General features: G+C 31.2%; 1 protein-coding gene across 4 annotated transcripts in view; it reads right to left on the bottom strand.

Annotated features, from left to right (window-relative positions):
- Positions 1-3,815: 3,815 nt before the first annotated feature.
- Ubx_2 (homeotic protein ultrabithorax) overlaps positions 3,816-12,371 on the bottom strand; it is a 116,191-nt gene continuing 107,635 nt past the window's right edge. For 3 of the 4 annotated variants that reach the window (XM_011191952.3, XM_011191950.3, XM_011191951.3), the window contains one exon: positions 3,816-6,997. In XM_011191952.3, the coding sequence (XP_011190254.1) occupies positions 6,690-6,997 (308 nt within the window). In that variant the 3' untranslated portion in view covers positions 3,816-6,689. The remainder of the gene's footprint in view (positions 6,998-12,371) is intronic. The other variant, XR_008469954.1, reaches the window with a different exon arrangement.

Here is a 12,371-nt window from a genome sequence, read left to right as displayed (position 1 = left end):
ATGGCTCCACCAAAAACGATCATCGACAATCAAGATCTTTTAAAGTCCTGTGCAGTACCTCCAGCGACTTCTTGAATATTTGGAAAATCTTCGTTATAGCGCTATTTTTGACGATTTTGGCGACTGGTGTGTCGTTCATTGCAATTTAGGAGTAATTTCACGGCCGAATGTGCCGTTTGTTTGTCTACTAACAGGTGCCAAGTTGCCCCTATTCCCGTTAACTTTGGTGATGAAAATGTGTGAAATATGTTCTGGAATTACATCAGCCCTCATATACTATATATGATGATTTTCGTTATTCTATTGGACTTTATGCCGAATATATAGGTCAAATTGTGTGTTATCTTAATAAAATTACGTCAATAAATTGCGAGAGTATAAAATGTTCGGTTGGACCCGAACTTAGCCTTTCCTTATTTGTTACAAATTATTTTGGGCTATCGACACAACCTTATACAATATAGTTCAAAAATATTTTAACAAAGCAACAATGACAACCTTCAAAATATTATTTTTTTGTTTTCTCTTTTTATATTTTTCTTGTCAACTCATATAAAATTCTCAAGTTGATGCACACAGCGCCATCATCTGTTCGTTTTTATTTCCTTTTTAAAATCGTATTTGAAAATTTATTTTCTTCATAATTTTTTTTTCGGAAAATTTTCCAGAATTTTCTTAAGTATTCTTCTTGTTTGTGGGGAGACCTGTCCGAATTGGTGGTAATCACCGAAATCGGTTCAGGCGTTCTCCAGTTATAAGCGTAGTAACTAACGTCACTTTCTTTTATATAAATAGATAAATAAAGTTAAATAAATAAATTGCGAGAGTATAAAATGTTCGGTTACACTCGAACTTAGCCCATCCTTACTTGTTTTTCTTTAATTTTGTTTGTTGCAGTTTGCTATTGTTTGGATCTTGAAATTTGTATACCATGCCTTTGTTACATTTATACAATCCATAAGTGTGATTCATAGTTTTTGTTCGCCTCCATACGATACAGAGGGACTCTTTTAAAAAATCCTCGATAGAAAAATTTTAAATTTTTTATTATGCCCTGGTCAAAAAGTTCGATTTATGGAAGAAAATTAGTATGAAATATGACTTCTATTGCCAATTCAAGAGTTCGAGTTATGGGGAACTTAGGGAAGTTCCGAGTTAGGGAAGTTTAAGTTACGGAAGGAAATTAATATGAAATTTGATTTCTAAACGATATTGTCAATTCAAAAGTTTAAGTTATGGCGTTCTTCGAGTTATAGAAGTTCGAGTTATGGATGTATTTGTATTTTAATTTTTTTGTATGAGCTTACAAAATAATACCGACAACTAAACAGTACAAATGGTTTCATTTGCATTTTACGTATCCAAGTTATATATTGAAATATAAAGTGTATGAACTTTTTATTTATATGTATATTAAAAAATGTATATCTTTGCGACATTATTGATATACACAAAGAACATTTCAGTTGGTATTATTCTGTGGTATATTATAGCGCCACCTAGCGGGACATAGCTATAACATAATTCTTTTATACGTATAACAGTTATACATTATTTGCGTACTAGGGCTGTCAGTATTGTTCATACCGCAGTTAAAATTAATTTTGGCTCTTGAGAATATAATGAAAATATTAAAATTCGAATTTATATTGGGTTTTATGAGGGACAATTATGAAATCCAAATTGCTTTCTTATAATCATTGTTTTAATATTTATTTTTTTTTTTCACTATTTCCAAGATTCAATAAAGCATTGCAAACAACTTTTGAGGGAAAAACTCCAAATTTAAAAGTTATTTTCCATATTGTGCGTAGTCACTTTTAGGACAGACTTTAAGACATCAAAATATGTATATAATGGAGTACCTGCGGCAGATAACTTTCCAAACTATTAAACTTAAATCATTGCTCATCGAAAGCTATATGTATTTGTAAAACATTAATTTAAGCTTTGATTAAATTTGATTGATCATCGAACGTGTTCAGATTACTTTATAAATCCAATGGTAATTTATGTCTTCAAGATCTTCTAGCACAATCCATGTACTCTTAAAATCGGATGCAACTTGTCACAAAGGGATTAAAGAAACAAAATATAAATGTATTATTATTTGTGTCATACATTTTATGAAAATAAATATAATAATCTTAGTTGTTTTCCCCCAGGCTTCTATCTCACGTTGAAAACAGAACTGCATGCAATGGTGTCAAATTATTTTTACGGTTCAGTGATGTTTCAAAGGTATTTTGACGATTTATTTATTTTTAACGCAATACTTTTGAATCGAATAATCGCTCAAGTTTATCTCGGATGAGTGAGGAAGTATTTACAGAATTGCTGCCAATAACTCTTAATTAAAAATTGAAAGGTAATGGTAATATTATTAATCATTATAAAATTTGTACAAAATCAGTGCTTTTTCACTGTCAAAGAGTTTTTAGTGTTTTGTACCAAGAAAGATCCCATAGGATTACACAATAGATTTTATGCGGCAGGTACTGTTATTTCGATCATCATCAAATTAGGGACAGCAAAACCGACATATTGGATTAAATCTAAATAAAATTAAATATTTTTAAAAATTCTAGAACTGCAGTAAAAATGCCTCGGGAAAAATTATTGTCAGCTGAGGGAAAAGGAAAAATTAAGGCTATATTACGTGTCCGGACTTTCTCCAAGGAAAATTGCCAAAAAATTGTAAGATCTCAGCCTTTGATATGAAATTTCTTAAAATTGGGAAAACGGTGAACTATTTTAATATATCAACCAACAATGTTTTTAACGTTGATGAAACAATTATTGTCAAGGAAGGGTAAAAGGCAGATTGGGAGCCCTACAACTACCTAGTCCATATTACCCTCCCATATTTTTTTTCGTCCTTCTGGATATTTTTTTGGATATGTTTATGTTTTTTCAGTTTATAATATATTTTGCGCTTGGAGTTATTGTTAAAAAAAATAAAAACTAATTGTTTTTTTTAAGTTAATCAAAAGAATTTGATTGTATTATTGCTTGTATTTGGTGAACTATATACCAGAAAAGATTGGTGGTCCATATTTGCCTACTTTCCTATAATGATTTTCGTCCATTTCCATAATTTATGCAGCAGCGAGTGAATATAAATTCGATTGTTATAAATCAGTATTACATTTCAAAGTTTAGTTTCTATTTCAATAAATATTTTTGGTGTGGGGATCAAATCAATAATGAAATTATGCTCATAGTGGTCATTCGTTTTCTGTCTATGAATCAAGTCACTGCGAACATCTAAATCATATATACTTACCTATGTCACAAATTCTCTGTATTGAAATTCTTTTGGATTAATTAATAAATAAAAGAGATTTTTTAATTTCTCATATTTACCATTTCATGTGGTATAAATTTTATTTCATCCTCATCATTTCATTAAATTACGTTTAAAGTATTTAGTTATTGTATTTATAATTTACAACTTATAGTACATAAAAATTAAACTATCCACTCAACGTTCAGCATTTATTTACTTTTAGTTTAATTTTTTGTTTCAATTTTTTAATTTATGTATGTTTGTTTATTTTAATAATACAGTAATCGATAAATATAAATGTAATCGTAATGTAGTAATCGTAATAATGTAAATTGCAATATTTATTATTTGTATTTACGTATTTTAAATGTTTGATTAGTTCCAATCATGTATTTTGTAAAATGTAGTATGCACGAAGTTTTATTGTTTTAAGGAGCTTTCTCCACATTTAACTATTTGTATAAATTACGTATACCTCTCATACAGCGCATTATTTTGTTCGAGCCGCTATAAATATATATATATATTTTTTTTTTTGGCTCGCAGCCATTTTAATTAATTCTTATTTGTTCTTTACTGGGTCTGAATGCTTAATTTAAGATCACTAGTTTTCGGTATTTTTTTGTAAAACAATAATTTAGACGGCTAATTATAAGACTATTCTATTGCTTCAGTATTTTAGAGCATTTTTGGGAAAAGATATTAAAAATTTGTGAATTTATAAAAAAAAACTATGTTAATGGGAATATAGTTTATTAATATAGTATTTCTTCAAAAACTCGACTCGCGCAATGGACTCAAAGGGGCTCACGCTGGAGACTTTAATACATACACACATATATAAATATTTGCAAAGCGCTCTTATATTTATACTTTTCTTAACTATTCATAAATATTTTCATTTTGTTTATGCCTCACAATCAGTTACTTTCAAATTACGTATATTTGTCCTTTTGTTATTACTACTTACTTTTATTCATTTAATAAAATACAATAAATATTTAACTGCACAATAAACGTATCCTCCTTTGAGATTCGTGAATCTATTAATATATACATATATTTTTTTATATGTATGTTTAGTAAATGTTTTTGTGAAAATTTGATTTTTTTACGTATCTGGTTTTATAGTTTATTTATTTAATTTTTTTATGAATAATATAATTTTAATGTATAATAATCAAAATTTTTTATTATTTCCAATATTATTATTTGCACTTACTCACTAGTTACGTATACATTTTGTAGAAGGATTCTGTTGCACTGATGAAGAAAAGTTGGCTCTCTTCGAGTTTCCCAAAGTTTTTGTTTTTACAAAATAACTTAGTTACTGTGTGAGTTAAATTTCTTAAATAACATTTTTAAGTACTATAGTATACTTTCAATGTATTCCATTTATATATTACATAAACCTACATTTTCGACGAAGCTTCCTTGAAATATTATTGGCTGAGTTCTTGAATTCAAAACGTGTTTAATTTATGTAATTGCTTAAATGACACATAAGTTTCCACAATAAATCGATTTATAAAGATATGAACATAATTTATATTGGATTTGGAATTGGGCGTTCTCGATGGTTATTTTTTCGTGTTATTATTGTGCCTTATGGTTTGAAATTATGTTGTTTCGTTAGTTAAAATGATTCTTATGATTTTCAAATGTCAATACTTATGTGCAAATACACATATACATAAATATTCCTAATATAAGTTATGAGCACAATTACTAATTTTGACATTCATTCATCTGTATGGAAATAGTGAAAATTAGAAGTACACATAATATTCATGTCACAAACCAATATCAAGTATCTCATAAAATATTTTGTTCGTTAATATTTTATTTGTCTTTTTAGTTTTGCAGTTATTTCCTTAGTTAAAAGTATTATTATCTCCATACGCTACTATTAAAATATTGCACTTAAAATTAGTGAATTTTCTGCATGGAACGGCAATATAGACGCCCCTCCCACAAATGTGTATATTTTAATTTTAAATTTTCATATTCATATTTTCTAAATAAGAAGCATCAAAGAATTACACGAAATTATCAACCGTAAATTATGTACGAGTACTTGTATCTTCATATTGCGGTAGTATATTTTAGTACAAAGGTTTTATGGTTACTGGTGTACAGCAAAAATACTAAAGTAAGTTATACATTAAAAAAATAAAAATACGAGATCACACATAAACTGACAAAATATTGAATTTTTGTTTTGCTGAAAATTCAGCTTCTACAGATAGTGAAGCCTTCTATTTTATTAGGAATAGGGATATAGTTTCTCACGAATAGTTTATATGGCTAAGGTATTCGTCAATAATTATATACTCTTCTAAGATAGTTCCGAAAAAAGCAAATTCGCTAAAGAAAACTGAAACACATTTTTTCGCTAAGAAATTTATTTAAGTAACTCTATTTTTTTAACACCAAATAACTAATAGAAGCAACTAACACTTACAAAAGACTGTGATTTCCGATTTCAATTCGAGAGTATCTAAAAGGTACTATACTATACTATATATACGATATAATAAGTATAAGAGCGAAATTATACACAAATATTTTATTTTGCTTACATGAGTAATGGCAATAATAATTTAAAATTCACATCAACAGAATACGTAACAAACATTCATATTTTTGTACCCACATTTACTATAGCAATATTTGCAATACATTGTTAGCAAGCGGAAATTAAATTTAAGAAATTACAAACATTGATTGTACATGGAAGCTACTTCATAATAAATATTTAATAAGAATACGTAGAAAAGCATTTCTAACACAAAATAATGTTGGAAACATAAATATAGCTGGTCACCTCATGTATACGATTTTCTAGATCTTATAAAGTTATAGAATTTTTCCGATTTGTGAAAATAACAATAAAAAATTAGGCAATAAACTTAACATGATTGCAACAATTTAAGTAGTCTGGATCCGCTTCTCCGCGCTAAAATATTGAAATTCAATAAAGCTTGTGCCCACTACTCATCGCTGAATACTCGTAAATATTTCGGTTTAAAATAAAATTCAATCGATTATACTTAATATTAGCATTGCTTAAACTATCGATAAAATGATTCGCATTTGCATTTGTTGGTGTGTGGGAGTGTGCGTGATATGCGGGTGACGGAGATGAGGACAATGACGACGCTGACGAATGCAACGACATCGACATTGGTATTAATGTTGGCGATGATGTTGACATTATGCTATTGCAAATGGTTGCCGTTGTTTTATGGGAGTACGACGGTGTTGTTGTTGCCAGGCTTCTTCTTCCAGTTGTTGATATTGTATTAGATGTAAAGTTATTGTTAAAAATATTATTAGCATTAGGGTTATTGTTATTATTATTAATTTTGTAATATGAATAATTTGTAGTGGTTTTTTCCTAGTTTTGATCTCCTATGTGTTGCGCTTGCGCCGCCGCTGCCGCCGCCGCTTGTGCTGCCGCCTTCTGCGCTTGCGCTTGTTTCTCTTGTTCGTTGAGTTCTTTGATAGCCTGGATTTCCTTTTTCAACTTCATTCGTCGATTTTGGAACCAGATTTTTATCTGTCGTTCGGTGAGGCAGAGTGCATGCGCCATTTCGATTCTTCGTCGGCGGGTCAGATAATGATTGGTGTGGAATTCTTTCTCTAATTCGAGCGTCTGATAGCGGGTATAAGTTTGTCGACCACGTCTTCGGAGGCCATTTGTTCCTGAAAAGGGAAAATTACAAAGAAAAATTTCATTGGTTTAATATGTGAGGCATAAGAAAGAGAATCAAGTAACAAATTAAAAAGTAATGATGACGAAAACAGCTAAATAAATTTCTGTAACAAAGAGAAGCACAGCACTGAAATACTGTAAATACATACTTTCCTATATATGAATTTTCAAGTAAAAAAAATAGTATGTAATATAATGGGGGCCCACACTGTTAATTGTTATAGAGAAATTGAAATTATTATTTTTACTTTTATTAAATATGCCTAACTGGAATGTCAGCACGTGGTTTTGGGAATTTGTGATAATAGTTTTGAAAATGTATTTATCTAAAATCAAGATACTTAAGTCGAAAATACCAGCCTCTTTATTCAATTGTGATTGACTATTATATAACTGTGGAAGATGTTGATTATAGAGTGGTACTAAGTATAAAAAAATATGTATAAACAAATAAATATTCGTATATTAAAAAGCATCATAGCGCAAATAATTCCTAAATAAGGCTAGTTAAAACGAATAGTGAATTCTTGATGCACATTGTCACCTTGCCCGGAAATTGTCATATATCTGATAGTTTTGAATTTTTTGTTTTCGAAATTCCGATCAAGTCAAAGTGGAACAATATGAAAATGTCGTATTATATAGAGGGATGAAATATTATCTATAGAGCAAACATCTTTGTCAGATATTTAACTAAAACTAGAGGAATGTGTCCTTAAGTTATTCCAGCACCAGGTATAATCAGGTCTCATTATAATATTTTAAACCACCGAAATTCGCTTATTTTATTTGCATCATTGTGGTATGATTCCGTCACTCATTATGCAACCAACGCACATGATTACTCTTCCGTCCCTGATTACCGTTAGTCAGTACAGCTCCCGGTTTTCTATCTGCATCGCAATGCATCTTTGGCAGTTAATCTCTGATTTTAAATATTTATGAGATTTAATTTGCCTCAAGTGCAATAACTCAATTTCATAAATCGTCGTAGTCATCAACGTAAGGCATACTCTACTGTATATTGCTCTTGCCACCATCCACATGAATACACATATAAATATATATACAGATGTTGTTGTAGTACATAAAAGCATTTAACATAATAATAAAATTGTTCAAGCACACGCATTTACTCAACGCCATGGCTACCTTGCAACCTTACTCAAACTTATCTCGTTCATTTACTCGTGTGATATTATATACATACATATATATGTACATAAATACATATGCATCCATACTGCAGCTCAACGACATGTTGTGACGAGGATTCACGTATCTTTGTGCACTCTGTTGTGTATATGCTGTACCAGTAACATTCAACTCAACTCACGTATGCACAAACACATACACGTACGCACAAAAAGCTTCCCATATTTATGTATGCGTGTTGACTGGTGTTGCGGTGTTTGTGAACGCATTCATTATGCGTGCATTATAAACGGGCCCTGAAGGCATTAACAAGTTTACGCCAACATGAATTGCAAGTTTGACTGGCTGCCGGTTTTGGTTGGCCGAACATTTGCCATTTGCTTGCTTGTAGATTATTTTTCATTTTTATGGTATTTAAATGGCGTTTAATAAATTATTGTAAAATGTATGGTAAGCATAAGCAAGTGCGCTAAAATGCAAAGTTTTTTGGGAATAATGAAATTCGCACTACCTTTGGAGTTTATAAGTAATGTTAGAGAAATATCAGTTATTATTGTTGGAAAGCAGGAATAAAAATAAGAGGGAAACTGATAGGTATAAATATTTATAATGTATATATAAAATAGCTCCCATATAGCGAAAAAAACTAGGCTTGCTCATCAAACAATGAAAACACTAAACCTTCCTACGTCATTGAAAAGGCGCTGTTTTAATTATAAAAGCATAATATTTGCATGAATCTATTTCTTATTAGCTCTTAATTTTTGAATACACCATCAAAGCAATAGCTTATGTGTACATATAAGCATAACACTACTAAAAAAATATCAGTAAAATTGCAAACGAATTCAGATCATCAAGGCATTTTAAATATTTGCAATGCAAACAACTCGTTGAATAAATGCGATGAAAAAACATGAATAAATAAAAGGCATAAAAAGATAAACAGGACAAGAAATGTAAAAAATAAACTCAATAAATGCATCAACTCCTTGGTCAGCGGCTGAATTGATTGCGTTACTCTAAGTCTACACCGACAAGCCGTGTACGTTGCACTGCGCTACTCTTTCCTATAGAACCTAAAGTCCCACAGTTATTCTTTCACAAGTCCGCAGCAGAACAAAAGTTAAGGAATGAAAATTAATGCTGAAAATGTGTGTATAAAATCAGCAATGTCGAAAAGAGAGAAACGTCAAATACAAAGGATAGGCAGTAAAAAGAAAACTGAAGGAATTATGCGCTAGCAAAGACTATAAGGACCAAAAAGACTACACAACAAAAAATATACAAACGAAACTTAATTTATGCAAGAAGACGGTTGCGTCAACCACAACCCCAACTAAACTATGAAAGTAAAAAATATTAGCTTTCCAAGTCTGGAAGTGGTGAATGCTATGTAGATTGCTTTGCTGCTAAAAAGGTTAAACCGTCGCAAGCACTGGTTGGTCAAGGGAAGTTAGTGGTCGCAGTTGGCTAACTGTTGGCACCTTGACGTAATTAACGCCAACATTAAAGGACATATAACACGCATTTGAAATGCTATGTTTATACCATGAAATATCTAAAGTATGTACGGGTGTTGTATAGCATAGCAGAGTATGCGCCTTAGCGTATGCTATACTCAGTCCACTTGACACCTCGTCAAAACAGCTTGCCATCTCTTTTTTTCAATTAAAATATACTGTATATACTGTAAATACACATTTATTTGTATTTATATTAAAACCATTTCAAGTAAAAAGTTATATGTTATATATGTATACAGGCCCGGATACATCACGCTGAGCTTTAAAAACTTTCATTTTATTTATTTTAGAACAATATAAAAAAATTGAAGATTTCCCATCTCAGTCGCTTTATAAAGTTGCTACGTGCCTGCAGTACGCATCTGCTTCCTATACCACCCATTCCACTTTGCACTTGTTCAAACACGCTCATACCTACGTTCTTACATCCCTTTATCACGACGTAGCCAGTGTTAAAAAGTGTACGTGTGCGTATGTTTTCCTCACAAATTTTAAATGGAATTTGTCACTATACCGGTTGCTGCGGGAAGGAATTATCGGGGAGATGGTAACAATGCCCTGCATGCAATGTTGCTGCCTGATTTTTTAGTATATGCAAAATTTTTTTTTTTTGTGTTTTTGTAAAACTTTTATTTTATTATTTTTCTTCCATTACCATTTTTTCGCTGTTGCGCAGAACTTTAAATTTATTATGCGAAAAAGTGCGAAATTCATTTTTCCGTTTAAGCCCATGTCTGGGTACGTATGTATGTATGGTATATGTGACTAACCGCTCTTCACCATGGCACGCACTTCATCGTACCAATGCCTCCTCTTTCGATGCAGATCTACGAGCACACGTTTCTAACACACTGTGCTATTGTTGTATTCCAAGTATGTAATTTAAATGGTTTAACTTAGCATCACAGGCAAACTTTAGATAATTCAACGCGAAATGGCTGCCGTAGCGACAGCGTCACAAAGAAATTTAAAAGTTCTGTTTCACCAAGTGTAGGTATGATGGGAAATTAGGCCCTCTGCTCAGAGCGTTAGAAACTTGAAGACCGATACTTGAAGGAACGATATAAGAAACGGTAACTAAATTTTGTTTTCTAAACTTTTTACTAACAAATTTTTGGTGGTGTTTTAGAATAGACATAAACCAATGCTTTCGCTTACTAAATTTTTTTATTACTGTTACATATATCGTTCTTGCAACGCCACTGTGTAGCTTTATTAAGAGAACATAACAGCAGCCAGTATCTTCTATTTTTATTGCGTTTTTCTTCTGTTTCGAAAATTCATAGGGGATTTAAACTTTTGGCGCTGGTTGGGTATTCCTTTATATTTTTCGGCCATTTTTATGAATTTTGTTGTATGACTAAACGTCTTATACATATATCTTAGCTGTTTCAATAAATTTGTCAATGTTTCATAATATAGCTTTGTATTCTTTCACATTGAATCTGTCGCCTTGTTTTTTTTAGGAACAGGCGTCGTATTTTGCCAACAGAAATTGAATGAGATAATAAAATAAGTTATTATAAGTGTATAAGTGATTGCATAATATGATATACTTAAAAAGCAGGTTGAATATCAATCGATACATACCGCAGATTTATACTTGCCATCAATGAATTTTTTATAGATCTAATATAAGTTTTTATTATATATAGAGTTTATTGTTCTATGAAAACATAAATTTATAGTTTTACCCCTACATTGTAATTGACATGGAGATAAACACGTACTGAGCACAGTTTTCTGATTATTCGTGAACATATTTCAACGTTCACTGATATACTGATTCTATATATATATTACATCCCAGTGCGGCCATGTTGCATACACATACATGTATGTATCTACATATATGGTATGTTCGAAAATAGCGTGAATTGGAACACAGCGAATTTTGTTACCAAAGTGCTTAAACTAGATCAGGAGCACAGCTCCTATAATATCGCTCAGAAGCTGTAAAATTTATTTAATAAAGGATCCTGAAACAACTATCTTTATGAATATCCGGCGATCTTCTAATTTACAAACTGAAAATCGATGAAACAGCTTTTTGCTGATAACAATTCTTAGAACAACGAGAAACTAATTTTACACATTGACAATTGAAAAACACTAAATCCGTCAATTAAATTGTCCACAGGGAGGGCATCCATACGTGCTTCGACTGCTTGGAGTTAATAATTAAAGGGCATTGCAGCTTTTGACGAAGTATGCAGGCTTAGCGAAAAAGAAACACAAATTCGTACGTATGCGAAATAGAAATGGTGTTATATTGACAATCGTAAAATAAATGGCAGCTGTGGTAAATGTTGCAGAGCAGATTCCGAAAACAATTTTCATTATTAGATAAACAGATTTGGTGGTACCTTACAGTTAATGTCTGACGGACAACAGCACTCCATATAGATATACATATGTGTGTATTACACAGAAAATTTAGCAGTTGTGGTTTCGGCTTGCAGTGTGCAAGCGTAATATTTGGTTGCAATGTTCGACAGCACCTGCCCACAAATTCGCCCATCTTTGACGTGTAACATGAGATTGGTGTGGAACAGAACAATGTAAGTATGTATGTGAATGTGCATGTCCGTTTAGGAAACAATCGTGTATAATTGAACACAGTATATTGACTTCCAGAAACGTGTATTTGTTGCCGCTTCTACGTTGCTTTGGCAATGACTTA

This window comes from Zeugodacus cucurbitae, chromosome 2 (genome assembly GCF_028554725.1).
Source record: "Zeugodacus cucurbitae isolate PBARC_wt_2022May chromosome 2, idZeuCucr1.2, whole genome shotgun sequence".
NCBI lineage: Eukaryota > Metazoa > Arthropoda > Insecta > Diptera > Tephritidae > Zeugodacus > Zeugodacus cucurbitae.
Note: the sequence above shows the minus strand (reverse complement) of the source record. Positions and strands in the feature narration are given on the sequence as shown.